Source organism: Cynocephalus volans, chromosome 1 (assembly GCF_027409185.1).
Source record: "Cynocephalus volans isolate mCynVol1 chromosome 1, mCynVol1.pri, whole genome shotgun sequence".
NCBI lineage: Eukaryota > Metazoa > Chordata > Mammalia > Dermoptera > Cynocephalidae > Cynocephalus > Cynocephalus volans.
The window spans coordinates 71,328,593-71,351,188 of record NC_084460.1 but is presented as its reverse complement, the minus strand read 5'-3'; the positions used below and the strand labels follow the sequence as shown (position 1 = coordinate 71,351,188).

General features: G+C 39.3%; 2 protein-coding genes across 11 annotated transcripts in view; one reads left to right on the top strand and one right to left on the bottom strand.

Moving 5' to 3' along the window:
- Positions 1-22,596, bottom strand: part of MCPH1 (microcephalin 1) — a 249,251-nt gene that overhangs the window by 45,517 nt on the left and 181,138 nt on the right. The gene's annotated exons all lie outside the window — the stretch shown is intronic.
- The window catches only part of ANGPT2 (angiopoietin 2), a 55,454-nt gene continuing 53,284 nt past the window's right edge, over positions 20,427-22,596 (top strand). For all 4 annotated transcript variants that reach the window (XM_063074723.1, XM_063074713.1, XM_063074703.1 and 1 more), the window contains exon 1: positions 20,427-20,966. In XM_063074723.1, coding sequence (XP_062930793.1) covers positions 20,679-20,966 — 288 coding nt within the window. In that variant the 5' untranslated portion in view covers positions 20,427-20,678. The remainder of the gene's footprint in view (positions 20,967-22,596) is intronic.

The following is a 22,596-nucleotide window of genomic DNA, read 5'->3' as shown; positions in this document are numbered from 1 at the left end:
GTCTGTCTATTCCTCGATGTTGGCTTATGACACATTTCAGAAAACATAAACAAATGTTTTCACTCTCTTTATGCATGAAATGATTATAGGCTGATACATATTTAGCGAATGTTATTCCTCTCCACTCCTCAATTGCTGTTCTAGCTTTATTGTTCATTCTTATTTCTACGTATAATTATTACATGGCTGGAATCTTCATTTTTTTTTTTACTTAACATTATAACTCTCTCATGCTATTGAAAACTCTCTGCAAAAATAATTTTTCAACTTCATGATTTACTCATTATTTTAGCACTGAATGTTTGCGCTAAAACATTTTTTTATTGTGCTAAAACATTAAAAATTGTGCAAATTTTTTTAGCACTCATTTCCCCACTTTTTGCTATTTAAAAAAAACTTTCTAATGAACAAAGTTTTTAAAAAGATGGTAGCATTTGAAATGTAATACAGCAAGATAATTTCTGGGTATAAGACATGTCTTTTTTGTGCACGTCTTTAGATTTTTTAAAAAGTAGTCTTGTATGACTTGAGACTTCTCTTTTAAATTATTTTCATTTCTATAAGCATAGATATATAGAATTATCCAATATATACTGCTGTATCTTCTTCACATTTAATCACTTTCACGACAAATAAGGTATGAACACATTTAAATGGCTGTAGAATGACTTAAAAATCGTAACATATTTGAGATTTTACTGATATTTAGTTGCAACAAATGCCATAGCAACATTTGGAATTACCAAGGAAAACTGGAAATATGTTGACTGATGGGTTATTTATCTGTTCTTATCGCACAGCTTAGTAAAACATTGTAATAAGAGGAAAAATGAAAATGCCTGGCACACAGTAGGGACTCAGTAAAGTTTAGTTTCCTTTCTTTCCTACTAACTCATCTTCCTGAAAACAGCAACTTTGTTGTTCAGGGTTTCATCATTTCCAGATGCCTGCTCTTCAAATGACATCCAGAGTAACACACACTGATGTCATAAAGCCTGGAATTTCTGGTGGGAAATCAGCAGTAGATGAACTCATTGGATACAAAGATCCTGTTTTCATGTCAATATCCTTAGTAATAAAATATGAGGAAAGAGAGGAAGTATAACCTAAATATTTCTCACTAACACAGTCCCAATTTGTATTGAAGCAGATTCCCATAAACTGAGATACCAGTTGTTTTTCAAGAAGAAAAAACAAACAAAAAAGAATTCTTAAGTGAAAAAAATATCATTAAGGTCTGAGTTTTGTGAAACGACTATTTCTATGTCACTACATTTTTCTACTATCTGTCCCTATGGAACAAATGTGCCTTATAGGAGGAAGATGGTCTGGAAAATTCTTGTCATTTTATTTGGTAGGTATTCTGATTATTTTATATGCTACTTTTCATATAGTGATTAAGAAAAATCTATTTGTAAAAGCAAAAGAATATGTTCAGTGATCACCATCCCATTCTTTCAATGTTGCGATTTTTTGCCCTTCTACTTTGTTGGCTGTTTTTTCTGGTGGTCAATAAGTAACAAATAGATTACAAATGATGTGAAGTCCCCCACTCCATTAGAATCGGGATTCCAGCCCGTCTGTGACAGGGCAGGTGGACAGCACAACACACGCCCCCAGGGCTGAAGACAGTGGTGGGAGATGGACAGAGTAGAGAGGTATGGTGAAGAGGATGATCATTTAGTGACATGTGAAACAGATGTTGACTCACAATTTCACTCAATGTCATATGGACGACAGGCAATTGCTGGTGGGGAGCACAGAGGACAAGGACCCCACAGACAGGCTCAGTGGGCTTACACCATCCTAAGCAACTCGGTGCTGGCCTAAATGCACACGTCCTTCTAAAAAGCAGCTGGGCCCACCCTCCTTGGAAGACATTTGATCCCCTCCTGTAATTCTACCATGCCCCTGAGGAGGGGATGGATCTCATTCTACCCCCAAAGAGATTATCAAATGATTCCTTCCAGCCACAAAGTTTGTTTCCAAGGGAAGTTCTCATAAATACAATTTTCTTTTTGTTGCTGTTCTTTTTTACATTTTCTTTAAAAAATCTTTATTGAATTTATAGCTCTTGCTCCAGTAATGGTCAGTGCCATTTGTAGATGCACGGCTGTCTTATTGGCCTGACTCTTGAAACAGGAAGTCTAACCAAGACCTGCGCTGCAGCCTCCTCCTGGACCGTGAACATGGTGGAGGTACAGGTGAGTTTGGTGACAGCCTGCCTCAAGACCTAGTCCTGCAGATGCTGTCAGCAGCCCCTCCCTCACCACCATGATCAGCTCTGGATCCTCAGTACCTCCACATATCCTCATCTGTTTTCCTAAGATGGCCAGTCACTGGATAGTTTAAGACAAAATGGCTCAGAATTGCCTCAGATTGAAGTCAGAACTCCATATTGGAAGGGCTTTTTCAAGGGGGACTATCCCCCAACATGTCAGAAGATATTCACTTGTTCAGAGAGCTCAGACTCACACAGTACAAATTACATCATCAGTAGAACCAAGAGAAAGTGTCCCCTGTCACATGCTTCTAGGTATAGATAATTCATGGTTCTTTGATTTAGCCTGTGTCTGGGCTTTCAGGACTGGGTTTCCACATGTACTTGCTTTCATATTTATCAAAGCTTTCTTGCAAGTAATAATGCATTCTTATAAAGAAGCACTTGGCTGTGCCCTTATTATCCAGAACTTTCTGACACCAAAATAAACCATCTAGGCTCCAAGAATGCTATTCTCCTGAAAAATTACCAACTGATTTATAACTCTATACCAATCTATGCCAAAAAATCATAATCAGATTCATAACAGTCAAAAACTGGAGACACTGCACATGTCCAGCCATGACCAGATGGGGGACAAAGAGTGCTGTGCACCTTGAGTGCAGGGGTGAGTTCTGCTGTGTGGAAATCACATTCCAGCAGAGCTGGAGGAACAAGAATCATGAGCTGCAACAAAACAAAACAGAATGTAATCCAGACTTGTCATAGAAAATCTGAGGACATCTACTTGAGATTCATTGTGGCTAAGTTAGAAGTCAATTCAGAGGGCTCTACAAGTATATTTGCCAGACTTCAGTGAGTCATTTTCCCTTCAATTATTATTTTTTTAATAAAAGAGGCATTATACAGACTTCTGGGCTACAAAATTCACACCACCAGAGATGTTCAAGTATATTCACACCAAATTGGTGACCATCGTTAACAACAAACGGAAGTGGCTGTCCTCAGCCCTAAGAAGCACAGGTGGAGGACCAGCTCAGGGCTGAGTGGATATGCTGGCATGAGGCAAAACCACCGTGGTCACAGGTCTGCCCACTGGGAGCAGATCCATCAGACAGGAATCGACACCGGGAATTTCACGTCAGGACGCCTGCATGTGGGAGTTTTGTGTGACAAAAGAGGTATGTTACATTAGACTGAAGCCAGTGACTTGTGTCCAAATCTCTTATTCCTTAGGCCCAATCTGAACAGTACTGCCAGATCAATCATACTAAAACCTGCTTACAGGCTTTCAAAGGCTCCCAAGGTCCACAGAACTAAACAGCTCTGAGCTTACATCCAACCTTCCTTTCCTGGCTTTATCTCCGTCCCTTGGTCCACACTGGAGTGTTCATGGTTTCTTTTCTATAACCTGAATGTTTCTCTCTCTTGGCCTTAGTTTGTGTTCTCTTTGCCAGAAATTCCCTCACATGTGCATTTCCAAACCCCATGGCTGGCATACAGAGATGCTCAATACCTGCCTGTTGAAACCATGCTGGTCTCAATTCCATATGAAGACACATGCTCCCCAAGAACTGAGTGGGCGTGGCCTCCAGCCACAGAGAAAGTTTGCATGATGCATGTGGAGGCTGGAGGGTGACAGGTGTCCACTTGTTCAGGAAGCAGAAGGCACACATGAAGTACCAAAGACAATGAGGCTCAAAAACAAACCAACAAGTGAACTGAGAAACAACCCCAATGACCTAGAGGAGGAGGAAGGTGAAGGCAGGTGGTGGGCTGGGACTACATTGTGTCTAGGCAACTTCTCAACGTGGCTTGAGAAATTCAGTTGGTCCAGCTGTATCACTGCCCAAGTGTTTGAATAGAAGGATGGCTTGGTTTGCTTTGAGAAAAATGCTTGTAGTTACAGGTACGTGTGAACTTGTGCTGATATAAAGATTTGTGACAGAAACATGTACACTGCACTGCACTGCTGCCAGCTTCCACACCAGAGAAACCGAAGCTGCTGTGCTTAAAAAGTCTGCCTGCAATCCCATCGCATTATTGGTTACAAAGAATAAAGCATAGGCCAAGCTTTTCAGCCACCAGACTCTACTTTATAAAGAGAAAAAAGCAGTGAAATGTAATTTCTTTCTCTTTATGGTGTATATGGAAATCCTCCCAAAATGACAGAGGTGAAAGTGATGCCTAAGGTCACAAATACATTTTAATAAAAGAAAAAAATACAGTATTCTCTTATTTTGTAGGAGGTATGGTACAGATAGCTTCCAGAGCACCCTCATCATGTGTCTTAGGAGCTAAAAGTAAATTGAGCCAGTGTTGAAGGGAGGGCTCTCAGACAGCTGTGACTACGCTGACCACATTTCCAGCGGACACAGGCTGATTCTGCTTTCCTGCAGTGCTCACCCAAACTGTTCCATTCAAACAGGAAGCTCACAGGACAGCTGCCGTGGTGGACGTAGCTCTCCCCCATGCGTAATCACACTGCACCTTACCCTGGCTAGGCACTAGTGGGACCCACACCTCCTTTCCCTGTGCAGTCCCAATCAGGCAGAAGAACTTTCTTTGCACTGCTGACAAGTCCTTTATTTGCCACAGAAAAATTCAGAAAACAGAGACATTGTGACTAGTCTGAAAATATTAGAAAAACAGTTTTGCCCCTAATACTCGAATTGCTGGAGAACAGTTTATACATAGAAAATACTACTGCTATGGAGCTGTCAAGAATGTTGGAACTAGGGTGGGAATAGAACAGGTTATCTACTAATTCATTGAGCCTGCTAATCAAAATTGCCAATCAGACTCGACTCAACAGGAAATTTCCTATATTTTATTTGGACTTTTAGGCTCTTGGGTACTTCTGAGATTGTCTCTGTTTTGCTATGTGTTAATCAAATATGGAGCAGTTGTGTAACTAGCGGACATAGTTTGACCCAACCTGGTTAGCAGAAAAACTGAGTTTGCAAGCAAGGACTTCCCAAAATAGCTAAATCTTGTAAGGATATGATGGTATACGGAAAACACAACCAGAAGAGGACAATTTTATTGTAAATCAGTCTACTACAGACTGATTTTTATATTGTCAAATTTTGGAAAAGATTAAGTTGTAGCCAACACTGAGAAATGCTTTGTAAGATAGCCCTTTTTTATTTTTTTCCTCCCCCAGTTATAATGGTCTGAAAGAGTTATGGCTGGAATGAATTGTGTTCTGGTAATAAGTTTATTGTACACTTGGAATGTATTGGTATATGCAGCTAAAAGGATTGCGATATGCAGAAACTAAAATAAAAAAGAATTATCAGTCCAGTAGGAGTTATTTTCACAATAACCTCCATCTGCTATGTCTCTTTTTAAATCAGCTGAAATATGTTTTAGGGGTGACATTTGTTTGCATTAACTTCTAACTTCTTATGGTTCACTAAACCCTAGATTGTGATATGAATATAAACATTTCCCAAAGAGGAGGAATTCCCATCTCAGATGGTGGCTGTACTAGATGAACTTGAGAGTCCCTTTCTTCCTCAGCTTCTAATTTTGTAGTATTATTTTAAAAGTATGTATTGATTTTGAAATCAATTACAGATAAGCCTGAGAATTAGCAAGAGTTTCCAAGAAGTGACTAGGGCAGGAATGTTGGAAAGGTTTGAAGGTGATCAAAAACAGTGCTGTAGACAGCAAATCTTGCTGAATAACCAATGCATCTGTTGGACTGGTCAGAGTAAAATCAAATGAACCCCAGAATAGCTGCCAAAACAAAGTCCACCCACCGGAAAGTAGTAAAAACTAAAAATTTAGGATAACAGATGGTATAATAATAAAGTGCCAAAGAAGATGAGGCTTAAAACCAAAAACACAAACTCCAATAATCTTGAAGAAAAAGGACTCCAAGACAAAACAGCCTCTGCTGCGTCAAGTCACCCTGTGAGCCTTTGCCACCTAAGATAACTCTCAGAGCCATTTACAAAATGTAGAAACGATCTCACACTCCAAAGGCCTCGATTCTCATCACCTAGCCCTCACTCACTCCACACCGGCTCCTTCCTCAGGCTCCTAGAGATCCTTTTCCTAGAACTCCGCATTTCATTGAGGTGTCTTATCTGAGAGACCTGTGTTGACCACACTTTATAACTATATAAAACAGAGACAACCTCAGAAGTACGCATGAGCTTAAAAGTCCAGATAAAACATGGGAAATTTCCTGTTGAGTCTAACTGGCAATATATACCAGTTCCTACCTCTATCATTTTCTATTCCTTTAGCCAGCTTATTTTATTTTAAGGATTTCTCATTCTTCACACACACACACATGCGCACGCGCGTGCGCTTGATCTCTTCCCTTGTACTAACGTAATATTCACATCCCATGACAGCAGGAATTTTGTATGTTTTATTCTCCACTACACAGCCAGTGCCTTGCAGGCACACGGAAAGTGTTCAAAAATACTTGTGTGTGTTTGTATTTGTGTATATTTGTAATATCCAAAAAACACTCTTTTCTCAATCCTTTCTCCTTGAAAATTCTTGGGCACCTAATATTCAGCAAGGCACCGTGCTAGGCAGGTGGAGTTTGCCAAGACACAAAGTGACAATTTTTACCAAGGTGTTTCAGTTGACTGCAGATTATGACCACATAAGCCACAGCTCAGTTTCAATTTGATGAATACTTGAATGCCTACTATGTTCCAGGAACGTGCAGAACTTCAGAGGACAGACAGAAATCACTCTCCAAGAATCATGGCCCTCAGTGAAGACGTTGTGGGAAAGCACTTCATGGAAAAGGAAAAAAAAAGCAGGACCTGAAAGAAAAGGGAAGGCTTCTGAAAAGCCAAGAATCTCATGTGGGGTAAAAGACTCTAAGAAGAAAGGCTAGTAGGAGCAAATGCCACAGAGCTGGGAAGCCACGTTATTTGTGATGGAGAAAAATGAGAGAAATAAGAAGCTGTTAAGAGCCATACTGTGGAAGGGCTTGAATGACAAAGGATTCCAAACAATGTTTCCTTGGACGGGAAGAGGGATGGAACAGAGGGGATGGAACAGAGGGGATGGGGGGGGGCAGAGGTGAGGTATCAGTGTTCTTGTTCCTGTGCTGAGTGGTGACTTTACAGTATTCATCATGTTATTAAAAACAAGCAAACAATAGCATTAAAAAATAAAAGAAGGCCACGCATGGAGCAATGGAGAGAGCACGTCCTGAATCAAGGACTAGGATTAATACAACTCTGTGCATCCAAGGTCAAATAAGTAAATATCCGGGCAGATTGTGTAGGCGCTTTGGAGTCAGACTTGGGTTTGAACTTTAGTTCTGCAAAGTCACTTAACTTTGCTAAGCTCCAGTTTGTTTAACTACAGAATGAGTCCACCTACCTTGAAGAGTTTCTGTGAGGACTGAAAGAGATCATGGAAGTAAAGTGGCGATAAACCCCCATAACAACAGTTAACATTTACTGAGCACTTTATTATATGCAAGTCATTATTTTGAGTGCTATTCATGCATAATGAATTACAGCTGCAACGCCTGCTTGCTTGCTTAGCCTTAACGCTCCTCTCTTTTGAAGTTGTCAGACAGCACATCTCTGTGTTACTTTCAGTTGACACGTGTCCAAAGTACACATCTTTTATGCAGAGTTTTGTATTGCTGACTGACTTACATTTGATTCTATTCTTTCCGTTTTCTCCAAATTACTGGCATTTTGGCAGTAATGAAATAAGTCTATTCTGAAAAAGGGGGAAGAAACCAATTACATAGTGAGATTTAGATTGTTCAGAAAATGATCAAGTATTTTTCTCTTTTAATCTTTAAAACATTTAATATGTATTCTGAAAAAAGGCATAGAAAAGTTGGACGTTCTGCTATTCTGAAAACAGGCATATTTTTAAGCCCTTAAATAAGCATACTATGAGAGGGGGTTTCCCAAAGTTTTAAGCTTCAAGCCCTGTTGTTTTCTCACTTTTCTTTTGCCAACGAAAATGTTGTTTAGAATTGATATTGCACAGTGAACAGCTGCAGGTCCTGGCTGAGTGTTTTCCTAGAAATACCAGTTTGGGAAAGAATTTCCACCCATTTCTCTCTCCCATGAGCCGTCACATTGGCCCAAACTTACTCCTCTCAAAGATCATGGTCCAGATGTTTATCAGGACAGTCAAGTGTCTGGGAAACAATGCCAGTGTGGTATTTCTAGCTGTTGGTGAAGGGAGAGATCACTTCTGATCTACCCAGGAGACGACTGAAGCTCCCCCTAATCAAGGCAGGAAGACCCCTCATTTCAGATTCAGGGATTCAGGAGATACTGTGTTGTCTCAAGAGAGGGGACACAGGCAAAGGAGACATTTTTCCCCATGACATTCAATCCTGGAGTGGTCTGACAGAGCTACTGTGGAGGCAGGTGGAAGACATGCATTCTGGCTCTGGATCACTTAGATCTGAGAAAATTAACAAGAATCACATGAAGATCTTTCTAGACTATAAGGTCATTGAGGATTCTAATTTTTGCCTCTTATACAAGTAGCACAATGTCTTTCACTTTTGTTGAACTAAGTGAAAAGAAACAACACTGAAAACTTATTCTATTATACTATTACAGTATTGTGCCGAGCCCCTACTAAGCCTAACACAACACTGAGGTTTAGGGCATAATGAAAATTATTTTCCCCTAACAAGTGAAGACCTGCCATTATGGAGGATAGTCAAATACAAGCCCTTTGGCTTATAGCAGCTATCTAAAATAAGTTCTAAAAATGTTTCGAATAGGCACAGCAGAATAAGTGTATATAATCTTGAAAAATTATCTTGAAGGATAACACTGTTTTTTAAGTGTAAGTTCTAGTATGTTTACTAGACAGTCACTTGTACATTTGGATACCCTATTCTGTATCAGGTGCTGTGCATTCAATTTGAAGCTCTCGACCTATATATGTAGCTTCATTCAAATGCAACAGGCTGTGGAGCACCTGAGGTGATGAGCAGACAGACGCCCACTTAAAAACCTCCAGCAGCACCCCAGTTTAAAGAAGAGAAGCCCCAAAGAAAGGATGCTGTCCATGCACCAGCACTGCAAATGCTCTGAGGAAGAGACATCTAGCTACTTAGATGAATTAGATTTCATTAGCCCCAAAGCTTGCGACTTCATAGCACCTTGATCACCCCTGCAACAGGAGCCCAAGGTGGCTGGGACGGAATGGAGTATCTTGCGTCTGGAGCATGATTCCAGCGGCAGGACTTTCAGGCTCAATGGCGAAAGGGATGTTGTCCTAGCAGGCAGCTAAGAAAAATAATTCTGCAGAATAGGAGGGGGCCCTGTATCGGCATCTCTCAGATCTCATCGTGGATGCCACTGCCTTAGACTGAGCAGGTGCAGTGAAGATGTGCAGAAATCATGTTAAAATGGACAGTAGCAGCAAATCTAATAAGGCCTGGCCTCAGATTTTAATGAGTTCATAGTTTAGTGAGATAATGAGGCATTACCTATGAATCTCCCAGCAATACTATTACAGAGGTATGGACAAGTGCAGGGCCTGGGGTTGGCATGCTCCATCCTTCCTACAGGATGTGATGTTGGAGGAAGTGATATTTGAGCTGGGTCTTCATGAAGGAGGACAGTCTCACACAGATTGGCTGCAGTTAAGGAGCCTGAAGACTTCTAGGAAACAGTTTTACTGTTGTAAGATAAAGCTTTGCATAGTTCTCACCATCATTAAAACTTGTGAGCTGCCTGAAGTTCTTTTCCCCTGTGGTTAAACAGAAAGCATAAGAACCAGATGGTCACAGTGTTTGGTGGAGGCTGCAAGGTAGCGATTCTAATTCCCTATTACTAACTGTTGGGGAGGCTGTATTAGTTTGCTAGGACTACTGGAACAAAGTGCCACAAACTGGGTGGCTTAAACAACAGAAATATATTCTCTCATAGTTCTGGAGGCCAGAAGTCCAAGATCAAAGTATAGTGGGGTTAGTTCCTTCTGAGAGTCATGAGGGAGATCTGTGCTGGGCCTCTTCCTAGCTTCTGGTGGTTGCTGGCAATCGCTGGTACTTGCTGGTATGTAGAAGCATCACCCCAATCTCTGCCTTCATCGTCGTATGGTGTTCTTCCTGTGTGTCTATGTTCAAATTTCCTCTTTTTATAAGGACACCAGTCAGAAAGGACTAACGTACAGAGGGAATGTGGCACTGCTGACACCTAGATTTCAGACTTCTAGCTTCCAGAACTGAGACAATAGATTTCTGTTGTTTTAGACTACCCAGTTAGGGGTACTTTGTTACAGCAGCCTTAGGAAACTAATATACAAAGGAGATATTTTATAAAATATGTCTGATAATTTCCATATATGAAATTTTTGCTAGTCTGTTTTCACTTTCTTCTTTCTCATGATTTTTGCTAATGACACTGTTTTCTTTTGCTTATTTATTTTTGTCTGAGTTGCTTATTTTCCTTGGGAAACTGTAAGAATTGTTTTTGAAATCTATGATGAAGGTGCATCCTTTCAGAAAAGATTCTCATTTCCTTCTACCACAAACCTGGGGGGTGGGGGAGGGATTATCATCATCAGCCTGGGAACACTTTAGAAAAATTCATATGGCTTTAGGTTTTTTCTGACCATTTAAATTGTACTGTAAAACCAAAAAGGGTAAGCTTATAGTTACAATTCTTGGGCATATTTTCTTGCATTCTTCTGGAGAGGTGGGGATGGGCAGATTTACTTCTGCGGGCAGAGTCTTCCCAGAAGGAGTCTCTCATCAGACTCTCCCACTTGTTTGGGCTCTAGCTTTTGTCTTCTGTCCAGACTGCTCAGGCCTTGAAAAAGGAGGCTCAAGTTTACCAAGTTTGGCAAATGGCTCAAGGGCAAAGCTGTTTAATAGTTCACTTGATTCCCTGGGTTCCTGCCCTCACTTAAATTGGGCCTGTACTTTTTTATTACCTTGTCATTTTGTTGATGCTTCTAAAATGATTCTTAAATTATTTCATCCAGTATTTTTAGTTGTGTTAAGTGGAAAAGTCAATCCCAATACCAAACCAACCCCATTCCTAGAATTCCCATATCCAATCAATCTAGAAGTCCTATAGATGTCCTCTGCAAATATTCACGAGACCCATGTTAATATTCTAGCTCAGGCCACCGTTAACATCTGACCTAAATTATTGCAGCAGCTTCTCCTCTGGTCTCGCTGCTCTAATCTTATCTCTTCCAGCCTTTTCTCTACACAGCACTGCAGGGGCCTTTCCAGATCACATCAGGCCACTCCACTCCTCCAAATGCTCTACCAGCTTTACATTTCTTCAGGATACAGACCCAATTCCTAAGCAGACTCTTCAGGAGCTAGTTCTGATGGCATCTCCAAGTTTACCCGCTTCCCCTGCCTCTTTGCTCAATTATGGGTAATTTTCCTTAAGTTCTGTAGTTTCGTACCTTTTTTTTTTTAATTGCACAAGCAATTTTCTCAGTTTGAAATGTAATTTCCCTCAATTTTAAGTCTATGGGGTAGGGGGGAGTTCTTTTTAAGTAAGTAAACAATTTGATCTAAATAAACACTGAAAGTGTTCCACTCTTCACTTAGCCCTTACCTGGTTCAGGAGCCTTCCCTGTGTGGGTGCTTTGCCTGAGTTACCCGACACATCATGCAGTAATGTTAGACCATAGACTTGCTGCGAATAGGATTGGGTTTCTACACTCATTCCTTATGGAGACAGTACAGACCTCTACATTTTTCTGCCTTCACAACAGCAGTAACCTCACCAGAGAATACAGAAAGAGCTTAGCTCTGCTTATGTTAAATGAATGCTTCAAAATGTTTTTATACTGAGAGCAAGTGTGTGTTTCTTCCATGCATGCGATGTTTAACCTCTGCATATGTTGTGGTGTTCTTTTGCATTAGATCTAAAATGAAAGCATTCCAGGTTGTACATTAGTTGCAATTGACTTGTCTAAAATTACATATAATTTCTATCATGACTTTAATAACATGGATAGTTTTGCCTGTTATTTGTTATGAGACCAACAGAGGGAGCAGGTGAATGTTATATGTGGATCTGATACTTATATTCTTGAGTAATACTCTCTCTTGCAGTTTCTTGTTTTGTTTTAATTTTTATTGCAGTCAAGCAACACTATCTGATCTATAAAGTAAAAAGATAATTGAAATATGCATCAGGATCTGGGGGGAAGTACATAACTTTTTATTTCTGTAAATACTCTACTAGAATAGTCTTTGGGCTTTCAACAACATTGCTGAATTTTATTTTTCCTTGAGGGAAACAGATGTCGGGAACTTGTTACCTTAATATCACTATAAATGCCCTCTCTTTACAGTCTTTATACAATTTACTTTCTTTTATTTTCTCTTTTGTATCAGTTGTTCTTTGACTTTAGATCCTTTCCTTGAAATGTGATACTTTGGGGAAGTATGGTTTATCATTAATGGAGTACCAAACGAACTGGGATAATATTTAAGAGAAAAAGTGGAGAGTATACATATTAGATTATCAGGAAGGTTTGAACCATCATTAGACAACTAAGATTCATGAGGGGACAAAAATGACACAGAATATTTTATATAGGTCAATGCAAACATCACCTCCTTTTATGCATAATATAATTCTAATGTAACTGTTAAAAAACCACTTTTTGTACATATAATGCCATAATCAAGCCTAATTTCCCACAGTAAGATTTTTTCATATTAAGTCAGCCAGATGGACTAAAATATCAAAACAAGGTCATGTGCTTTTTTTAGTTATTTGACATAAGAATTTTATTTATGTTAACCTATAACCAAGAGAGATAATATATCTTAATGTAAATAGCACATATGACATTTTACCTCTTTTAAAAAAGGTTTAACAATAATTAAGATAAAAATTATATAAATTTAGATTAAACAAAAATTATCCTAGATAGCATTTATCCACCTTCAATGAAAATTCATAGTGAGGAATATAGATATTTCTTTATTCCAATGCTTATAACAAAAAGACAACATATCTTCAGAAGCAACAGAATTTGAATTCTCTACAATTTTGATGAAATGAATTTAGGAACATTTAACGTAAAAATTATAACTAAGAAACTCACCTGAAAATCTCTAATAAAATACTGTGTTAGTCAAAGGAAAGGTTTTGTTTAACTTGACACAGGTCATGGGTAAAACAGTAATCACTGATATCAATCCACTGAAAAAAATGTTTAGCATTTCTTTCTGCAGGGAGATAACAGGACACAGAATTACTGGCAAAAATATTATCAGGTTAGTGTACTCATCTGTTATTTTACAATTTCATCAACTGCCTTTTTAAAGTTGTGACCTGTATCTTGACCTTTTTGGAATTTTTTGGATGGGAAGATAAAATATTCCGTAAAAATATTTTAAAATGAAATGGCATTTGAGATAACTTTATATAACAGGAGAATTATATAAACTAAAATAGTCCTAAAAATTCAAGGAATTTATTGTGAAATCTTAAAATAGTTACCTGGCTATTTCCCAAGTTTCTAGTAAATAAAAAGCTCTTCCTTTCAAAGTTCTTAAAGTTACATATGATATACATTGCGGCTTTAAAGTATAAATGTTCTTTAGCAGATGCTACGCTGGTTCTTGGCAATGCAAACTAAAAGATTCAGGAATCTTTTAAGCTTCTTTAAAATGAAAAAAAAAACCCTGTCCTCTCTAATTTCACAGTAAACTCTCAAGTCAGAATGAACGAGTACTTGTTAACCTTTTTAATTTAACTCAAATAAGAATGCAAAGCACCTGAGAAGTCACATGAACAATAAAAACTTTCTCATATTATTACTCAGATCCTTCCGTGTCAATAAGAGCCCACTAACAGTTTCTGAGGTTCTGTGTCAAACAGAAGTTAGACAGTTGCAAGGAGAAAGATAATTGTCAGACAGGGCTCCGGTGGCTGTACTTGCTTACTCTATGTACAGCGCGGGTGAAAACACGACGGGGAATGCAGGGAAACGGCTGTTCCCAGGAAAAGAAACCGCCTGAAAACACATCTGGCAAAGGGCTTTTTCTCCTCCTTTGGCAGTCAGATACTTGTTTCAACAAAGTATATGTACATTTCCTCAACTTTTACAAAGGTACATTCTGTGGAGCCCAATGCCCAATCCTAAGCAGAGGACCCTTAATTTGTGCAGTAACTATGTTGGGCTATTTTATGTCAAATAATGTATATATATATATTTAATTGCAACTAGAACAGGAAATTGTGCTAAACTAGGCATCGTACTTCATTTCAGGAACTGTTTTTATTCTAAAAGGTACATCATATTCTTCCAGCTATCTACATAGGATGAAATTAGGCAAAGAAAAGCAGAAAAGAATTGTTAAAGACAGAAAAATGGAAGTGTGGATAGAATGTATACATAAAGTTTAATTGATGCATTTAGACAATACATTGGATTTCCAGGGATTGTGTCCTAAGCTAGTAAATAACAGTTTGATTTCAGGGCTGTATTAATGAACTGGTTTGTGCACTCATAACAGCAGGATGGACCCTGTTCACAGATGCCATAAGTTTGTGATACTGCAGCAGGCACTAGTGAGCTTCCATGCAGGACCTGGAGGTTCCAGCTCAAGATGACCGAAGGCCACAAAGGGTCTTTGGCAGCAAAATGGATTGTGTCACTAGGGATGTGTGTCTGTGCTGCACAGAGGTGACAACTAGTAATAAATGGTGATTCTTGATCCTCTCCAAAGGAGGTTGAATTTTGCCATGTTAAAATTGGGATAAAAATTATTACTTTAAGGTCTTCTTAAATTTATCACCAAAGGCATAGAGTTATACTTGGTTGATGGAATTCTTGTCTTCCCACCTCACTGAGCCTCAGTTTCCTTATTTGTTACAGGAACAAAAGCTACCTTATGTTTATACACATGTATGTTTATACTTTTCTTCCTTTTCTTCTATCTTTACAGTAACTTGGAGGGGTTTTCCTCTGGTACTTTTTCCAAATCCCATGTCTGGGAATTATCTTTTACAGCATTCCAGATTCAGGGTTTAATATTAGTTTAACATGATGAGCAGTTCTGGAGTGCTAACAGTCGATGTGCTAACGTTTTCTCAAAATGTCTCTGGACTGCTCTTGTGGTTCTTTAAGTCCGGCTCAATATATATCAAAATGGAGTAGAAATGAGGCATATAAAAGGAATCATATAAGGTCCTGCTTCAGAAAGCTAAAAAGTCTTCTTTTTTTTCTTTTTAGCCATTTGTGGCTGCTTTCAGAAAGCTAAAAAAAAAATTTATTTATTTTTTTGCCAGTTGTGGCTGCTTCTGTAGTTTTCATTAATTACTACATACAATTTTGGGGGAGAAAGGAGTAAAAATAACTTTTTCTCTAACAACAATTTTATGTCCAGTGAACTTCCTAACGGTTTTCTCTGTATACTGAACATTAAGTTGTATATACGAACATGTTGACTGATTTTATTTAGCCAATTTTAAAAGGCTGGGGATAGGGTGGGAGGAAAGACCGCCAAGATGTTTCTAAAGGCCCTCCAGTTCTACATGCCAAGCTTCTGAAAGTCCCAAGTGTGCCCATCTGTCTACAAATGGCAAAAATCAAAACAGTGTCTCAGCTTCATTTTTTAGGGTATTTCAGCACTGACAGTTTCTCATATACCAACACGGCACTTTCCAAAAATTAAGGGCAACTTGGCTGAATAAGCCTGCACCAATCATTGCCTCCAAGGCCAACAGGCAGTGATGATGTGAGGAAAGCAGACTCTGGCTGGGTAGGTCATGTTGAAGAAATCAGGCCTGAGACTGACTCAGGAGGTATTGCCCACACCTCATAGAAAACAATCCCAGCACGAACTGCTATAAATGCAGGGGACCCATGTGCCTTTAAGTGCAGCTCAGTACTTTCATGCATTTTTCAATTAGACAGGTCTCTTTCAGAGTGCACACCTGCAGTATATCATGGGGATTTTATCAGTTGGGAAAGCGATACCACCTTTCCCTGGGTCAGGATGGTGGTACCACTCCCACCCCTTGATTTGTTCAATGATATAACTCTCTGGTTAAATACTGATACTAAACTGGCTTACCAGCCAATAACAGAAGTCAAGTGGGCCCACTTGCAAATTCTACTTGGCACTTCATGGCGTGGGGGCTACCCCACTTTGCATTGATTTAAAGTTGGCATCCTTTTCTGGTTTCTGGCTTCCTGCAACACCATTTAAATAGAGCAAAATGTCTGAGAGAGCTGTACAGATTGCTCTGGGTGACCTGGGGCATCTGGAAGGTTGTCATCTGTCTGATTCCATGATTGAGACAGCAGCAGATCTGTGGCACCAGTGACCTACACTCCTGAAGGGAGGCACAGACAGCCCACAGTCCACAGGAGATCTTCTGGCTTTTGCCCATGTTCCTTCAACAGGGCAAACCAAAGTTCTTTGTAATGATGATCTCTTTCTTTTGGGGAGTAGGTAATTGTGGTCTTTTTGGTGCCATCTAACAGTATAACGAGAACTCGAGACAGTTCTACAGAGAATAAATGGGAGCCTCTGAAATTTCAGCTGATGATGTATAATATGGGGAGAAAACAAACATTATTAAGAAAATAAGCAGCATCACGCACAGCTGTTCAGCAGAACTGTTAGGAAAATAAAACTGGTTGGGTAAGCAGGCAGCTTCTGGGGAGTCTGTAAGAATATCTCTCACAGCCTCATTTGCCTTAAGCTATCCTGTCAGCAAGTCATTGAAGAAAACCCAACATCTCTGAAAATGAACAGCTCTGAGAACCACAGTCAAGCCTCCTTATCCACAGGCCAGGGTGGAAGGAATTGAGAGCTACCAGTTGTGTGTTTACTAAACAACCACAGGAGGAGAATCTACAGATGAGGGCAGGAGGGCTGGCCAAAGGCACAACCGAGCCCGTCTTCCCCCAAACCTGTCTCCTTTGAGGGTCTCTTGCTGGTCTCCCAGGCACCCCTGTGGGTGGACATCATGCACATCCTCAGGGGCCACTTGTGACAGTCTGGTGTGCAGCTCTGCCTACAGAGAGTGTCTCTGCTGCCTCTGCGACTGGTGCTGTGCTGCCTGAGGTGGGCCCTGCACACATGCGGTGTTTTATTCTACCCTCATACGTACTTTCCCCTTGCAGGCACTGCATTTACATCCTGCTTCAAAGTGGCACTTTCTCTTGGGGCAGATGTTCCCGCACCTTTCATAAGCCTCCTTCCCTGGTCCATCTCACGCTTCTCACTAGGCTGTGAGCTGCAGAGTGGCCTCACTGACCACTTCCTATTCCCCCGACAGACACCCTTCGGTTCTAACTCAGAGGTCAGCAAACTATAGCCCCTGCCTTGTTTCAAATAGTATGTGAGCTAAGAATGGTTTTTACCTTTTCAAATGGTTGAAAAAAATCCAGAGAATATTTCAAGACATGTGAAAATTACAAAAAATTCAAATTTCAGTGTCCATGAATACAGTGTTATTGGAACCCAGCCACGCTTGTTCACTCGCATGCTAATGGCTGCTTTTGTGTCACAACAGCAGAGTTGAGTAGTTCTCACAGGGACCCTACAGCCTGTGAAGCCTAAAATATTTACTATCTGACCCTTCACAGAAAAGGTTTCTGGTCTAACCAGAGCTTCTCTTGACTCTCTAGTTCCAATCATTTCCATTTAGGAATCTGCAAGGAGCTGCCCTTCCATGTTCTGATCTTTAGAGATTAGATAAGGACAGTGTCCATGTCACCTGCATGCAGGACTAGAGCCCCCCAGGAGCAACATCAACTTCCTCTCTGTGCACTCAAAGTTCTTCCTCTTACCACATCCTCGTTATTTATGGGTCTCTCTCCCTCAATACACTATTTGCTTCTTTAGATTGGAACCCAGTTGTGTTAATCTCTTTGCCCAGTGACTAGCAGACTGCCTGATATAAATAAAACTGATAGACAAGAAGTACTTGTGATACATCCTCTTCCTGTTTCTTCTTTTTAAACCACCCTATTTGCCTGAAAGACAACTGATTTTTAAAACCACACATGCAATATTAATACCTTATAATATGCTTTTTTCAAACAGTGGATAAACTTACAAGAAAAAATTTATACCCTATTCTACTGCTTCACATTCAATCACAGAATAACATACTATTTGATGGTGGAAGAACTGATTTCCATTTAATGGAAAGTGCTTATAAAGAAAGGGAGCTAATATTCCTAAATAACATTTACTATTACATTTTGTCTTCATCCTAAAAACCCTACAAAGAATGATCTCTATTTTACAAGTAGGAAAACTGAGGCTTAGAGAAATGAAGCATTTGCAGGAGGTCACACAGAACCAGGATTCTAACACAGGATTCATCTCTGATCTAAATGCTTTCCTCTCTGGTTCTTTGCCTGAATGGGTATATTTTCTTTAATTTGTTCCCTTGGTGGAAACCGTATGCCAGGATCTTGGTGAAATCAAACTACCTCTTCTGCTAAAGTGCCACTTCTCGAGCATGAATCCTCACTTTTCTGTACTACAGAAGAAGCTTTGGTAGTCTGGGGAAGTCTATGAACTCCTTTCTCAGAAGACGACATCTGCTACTTTATTCAAATATTCAATAGCAGGATCAAAGCATGGGTCTAACAACGTTGTAGTGCTGAGTATCAGAGGTAGCTGAGACATCGATAATAAAAACATCTACAATTTCTATTGATGAGAAAGTCACAGATATTGACAACTGTTGTTTGTTAACTATACTTAGATAAAGGAAATGCTGTATTTCAGTTACAGCTTAGTGACAAATAAAGATGTATATTTTTTTCCTGTCCAAGCTGATGGGCCCATGAATTCCATCCATGGACATCCCTGCTCTAGAGGGAACTTGGGAATCAGCCTAGTAATAAGATGGACTTTTTAAAAGGTTTAATTAGGTCTCCTGAAAACAGATTCAAGGAAAACAAAATTCACTGTTCAATTGCCATATTCACCTGTGAATTAAAATCATAATTCTTTAGCCCTCTGAAAGTTGGTCTTTCATAAAATAGACTGAATACTTGGGTTTCACGGGTAGATGTGGTCCACTAAGTCATGTACCCGATATTCTACCACTCACTGAAAATAATATATCTTGTACACTGAGATATAAATAGATCTCAGCAAAGGCTGGAAGTTTTTTTCCTGTGTATATTTGGGCTGGTGAATTAGCATATTATTAATCTCTGAACTAAGTTTTAGTTACTGAACGAATTTACAGAGAATTTACTCACAGAATTTACAGAGTCATAGAATTGAAATAGATAACTCTTGAAAGTTAGTTCAACTCCTGAATTTTATAGGTAAGGACATAGAGGTTAATTAAAAAGGGAAAGTGATTTACCTGAGTCCAAAACTGAGTGGGAACAATTTATTGCTAATATGTTACAAAATCAAGAGATTTGAGGAAATCCTGATATAATAAAGAAGTTGGTGTCTTCCTCTCTCAACATACTCTTATTTAAATTCCAATTTCTTTATCCATTATAATAATTTAATGAAGTGTTAATCAGTCCAGTATATTTTAAGTTTATTTTGAATACTAAAGTGGATACTTTGCTTAAAAAAACAAATATCAGAGCTCAGAAACTAATCTAATATAATTTTTAAAAGGGAGATCTTCCTATCAAACTGCTTTAAAAAAAATTTTGTATAAATTAGCTAACAGTTCAAAAATCAAGTAATACCAATGAAACTATTTTCCCTATGAGAAGGCAGAGTTTACAACAGCCAAACTTCTTTCTCTTTATTTGTAATAACAAAAATAAACTGAAGTCCTGACATATTTGTAGTATTTTTATTCCTAAAGGAAAAAACAGGAACTTTCATTGTACTTTAAAATTAAAGTTACTACCTCAGATATTTTGCCAGCTTAGCACTGTGAAATCAGTTTTAGACAAAAGAGCCCAACTGCTCTCTCTAGGAAATACTTAATTAGGGTGGTGCATCGGAAATGCCCAGGGGTCCTGTAACTGATCGGCTTTTCCCAGAGGGTTTCTGCAGTACACAGTCCTGCTTGGACAGCAAGCATTAGGCTCTGATTTTTCCTGCTGCCTGGCTAGTGACCTCCCTACAGGAAGATAACGGATAAACCAGGGGGGCGGAGCAGCTCCCTACACATGTCTGGCTTCTCTTATCAACTTATCATATAAGGAAAGGAAAGTGATTGATTTGGATACTGACACTGTAGAATCTGGGGAAAGAGAAACAGAGGAACATGAAAGCAGCTCTCTAAAGCTAATACAACCCTCCAAGTGAGCAGGACTATTCTTCCCACTGCGATCTGACAGTTGACTGTGTGCCTGGAGAGAAGACAGCATTAAAAACCAAGTTTGCTACTGAAAAAGGAGGAAGAAGAAGACTTTCACTGATGGACTTAGCCATGCCAGCATAGCCTTGAATTTTCGACAGCAGTTTAGGACTCTGGATTCTTATGTGCCTTGAGGTTTGCTAAACTGGTGGTTTATTACTCAAAGAAAGAAAGAAAGAATGTGGCAGATTGTTTTCTTTACTTTGAGCTGTGATCTTGTCTTGGCCGCAGCCTACAACAACTTTCGCAAAAGCATGGACAGCATAGGAAAAAAGCAGTATCAGGTCCAGCATGGGTCCTGCAGCTACACTTTCCTCCTGCCGGAGATGGACAACTGTCGCTCTTCCTCCAACTCCTACGTATCCAATGCTGTGCAGAGGGATGCACCACTAGATTACGATGATTCGGTGCAGAGGCTGCAAGCATTGGAGAGCATCATGGAGAACAACACTCAGTGGCTAATGAAGGTAGGAAAAAACCAGTCCTACTATATGAACAATTGAAGTTACTAAGATTAGCTCGGTTTTAACAACCCCCCCCCCCCAAAAAAAAAATTAGAGCTGGAGAGAGATGACTGCTGGTACGCTTAAGTGATTGATCATCTCTTTCATTCTATCCCAGGGTGTAATATAGTCATGGGGTGAAAAGTGAAAAGGAGTGCTTGGAAAGAATGCCAGAATCAATACAGAAAATCTTTACTAACAAAGTAGAGGATGTGCACTTCTTTGCAAAATTGGAGGGCAGTCTTGTTTGTGTAAGTAGTTCAAGCTCAGCAACAGCCATAGCAGGGACGTTCTAAGCTGGTTGCAGGCATGTGTGGAGGCTCTGAGCAACAGCAGCTCCGGAGCCAGGAAAAACGTGACAATCATGTTAATGACTGATGCATAACGGATGGAGTCAAGTGCTTTACCAATTTCCTGAATTTATTTACAAAAATAGATTGTGACTCTTGGTAAATGAGGGGAAATTAAGTAAAGCAGACCTTATGTTTCTCAGAATCTCAGGGCTCTACCCTAAGGGTTTGTCATCTATAAACAGGGGTACGTTTTCCAAGTGTCTGACAGAGATTCAGCGCCGCAGCCCCTGTTCAGTTCCAAAAACCGGCTTTCAGCATGTCCCCACGTGGGGTGGTTATGCTCAAGTTATGACGGTCTGACCGTTTGTTCTCAGGGCTATGATGATTCCACTGTTTCAGACTTTTTATAGAGTGCCTAACCAAAACAGGATACTGAAAGCTCTGTTTTTCTTCCACAAATGATCATTTTCACATGTAAACATGGGAACTATTCATACAAAACCCCAAATGACCCTGGAATTTTCTTTATATGGACTATACATATTCTAATGTTTGTTTAAACAAGACATGTAAATAACTGTAGATTAATCATTAAATATTATAATGATGACATTACATCACAATGCTTACACTGTAAAGAATGTGATTTTTTAAAGCCATATAAAACCTTCCGAAAGTTGGTAAACTTCAACACTTTCCCCCAGAAAAGTATAATTATTTTCTCAATCTTTCATTTCACCATAAGCCTTTTGTTAGGTCCCTTTATCTTAATCTCAGCACAGATTTTGGCTCCTAATCTGTCTTTCTCATCAACTCCCTACCTTCAGAGAGGAAGCGATTAAATCATTTCTTTGAGCCATGAGTTTAAATGAATGAATGTTCCCAGCACCACCGATTGTTGTGACAGGAGAATTTCCTTCAAATCAAAGAACAGAAAGTAACAAAACTTACCTAAAAGACCTGTTAGATATAGATAATGTAATATAAAATTGATTAGCAATGTCTTAATAAGCTCCTAGGTAAATTCTCCAGTAGGTTTCTCTACTTTCCCAAAAAGGTCACAGTGGTATGCCCTTTTTCAATCATCTAAAATTCATAGATGTGCAAATAATAATGCTAAACTTAAAAAATATTCAGTAACACAGGTTTGAATATTTGGAAGGCAAACTATCCTAAATATCTGTTTAACTCTAACTTCCTATTTGTTTGTAAATGGTCATGGTCATGTGTAATAACTTCCCCATATCTACTATAGCATAGGCAATGGATAACACAGCACAGTGAGGGATAAAAGCCACATC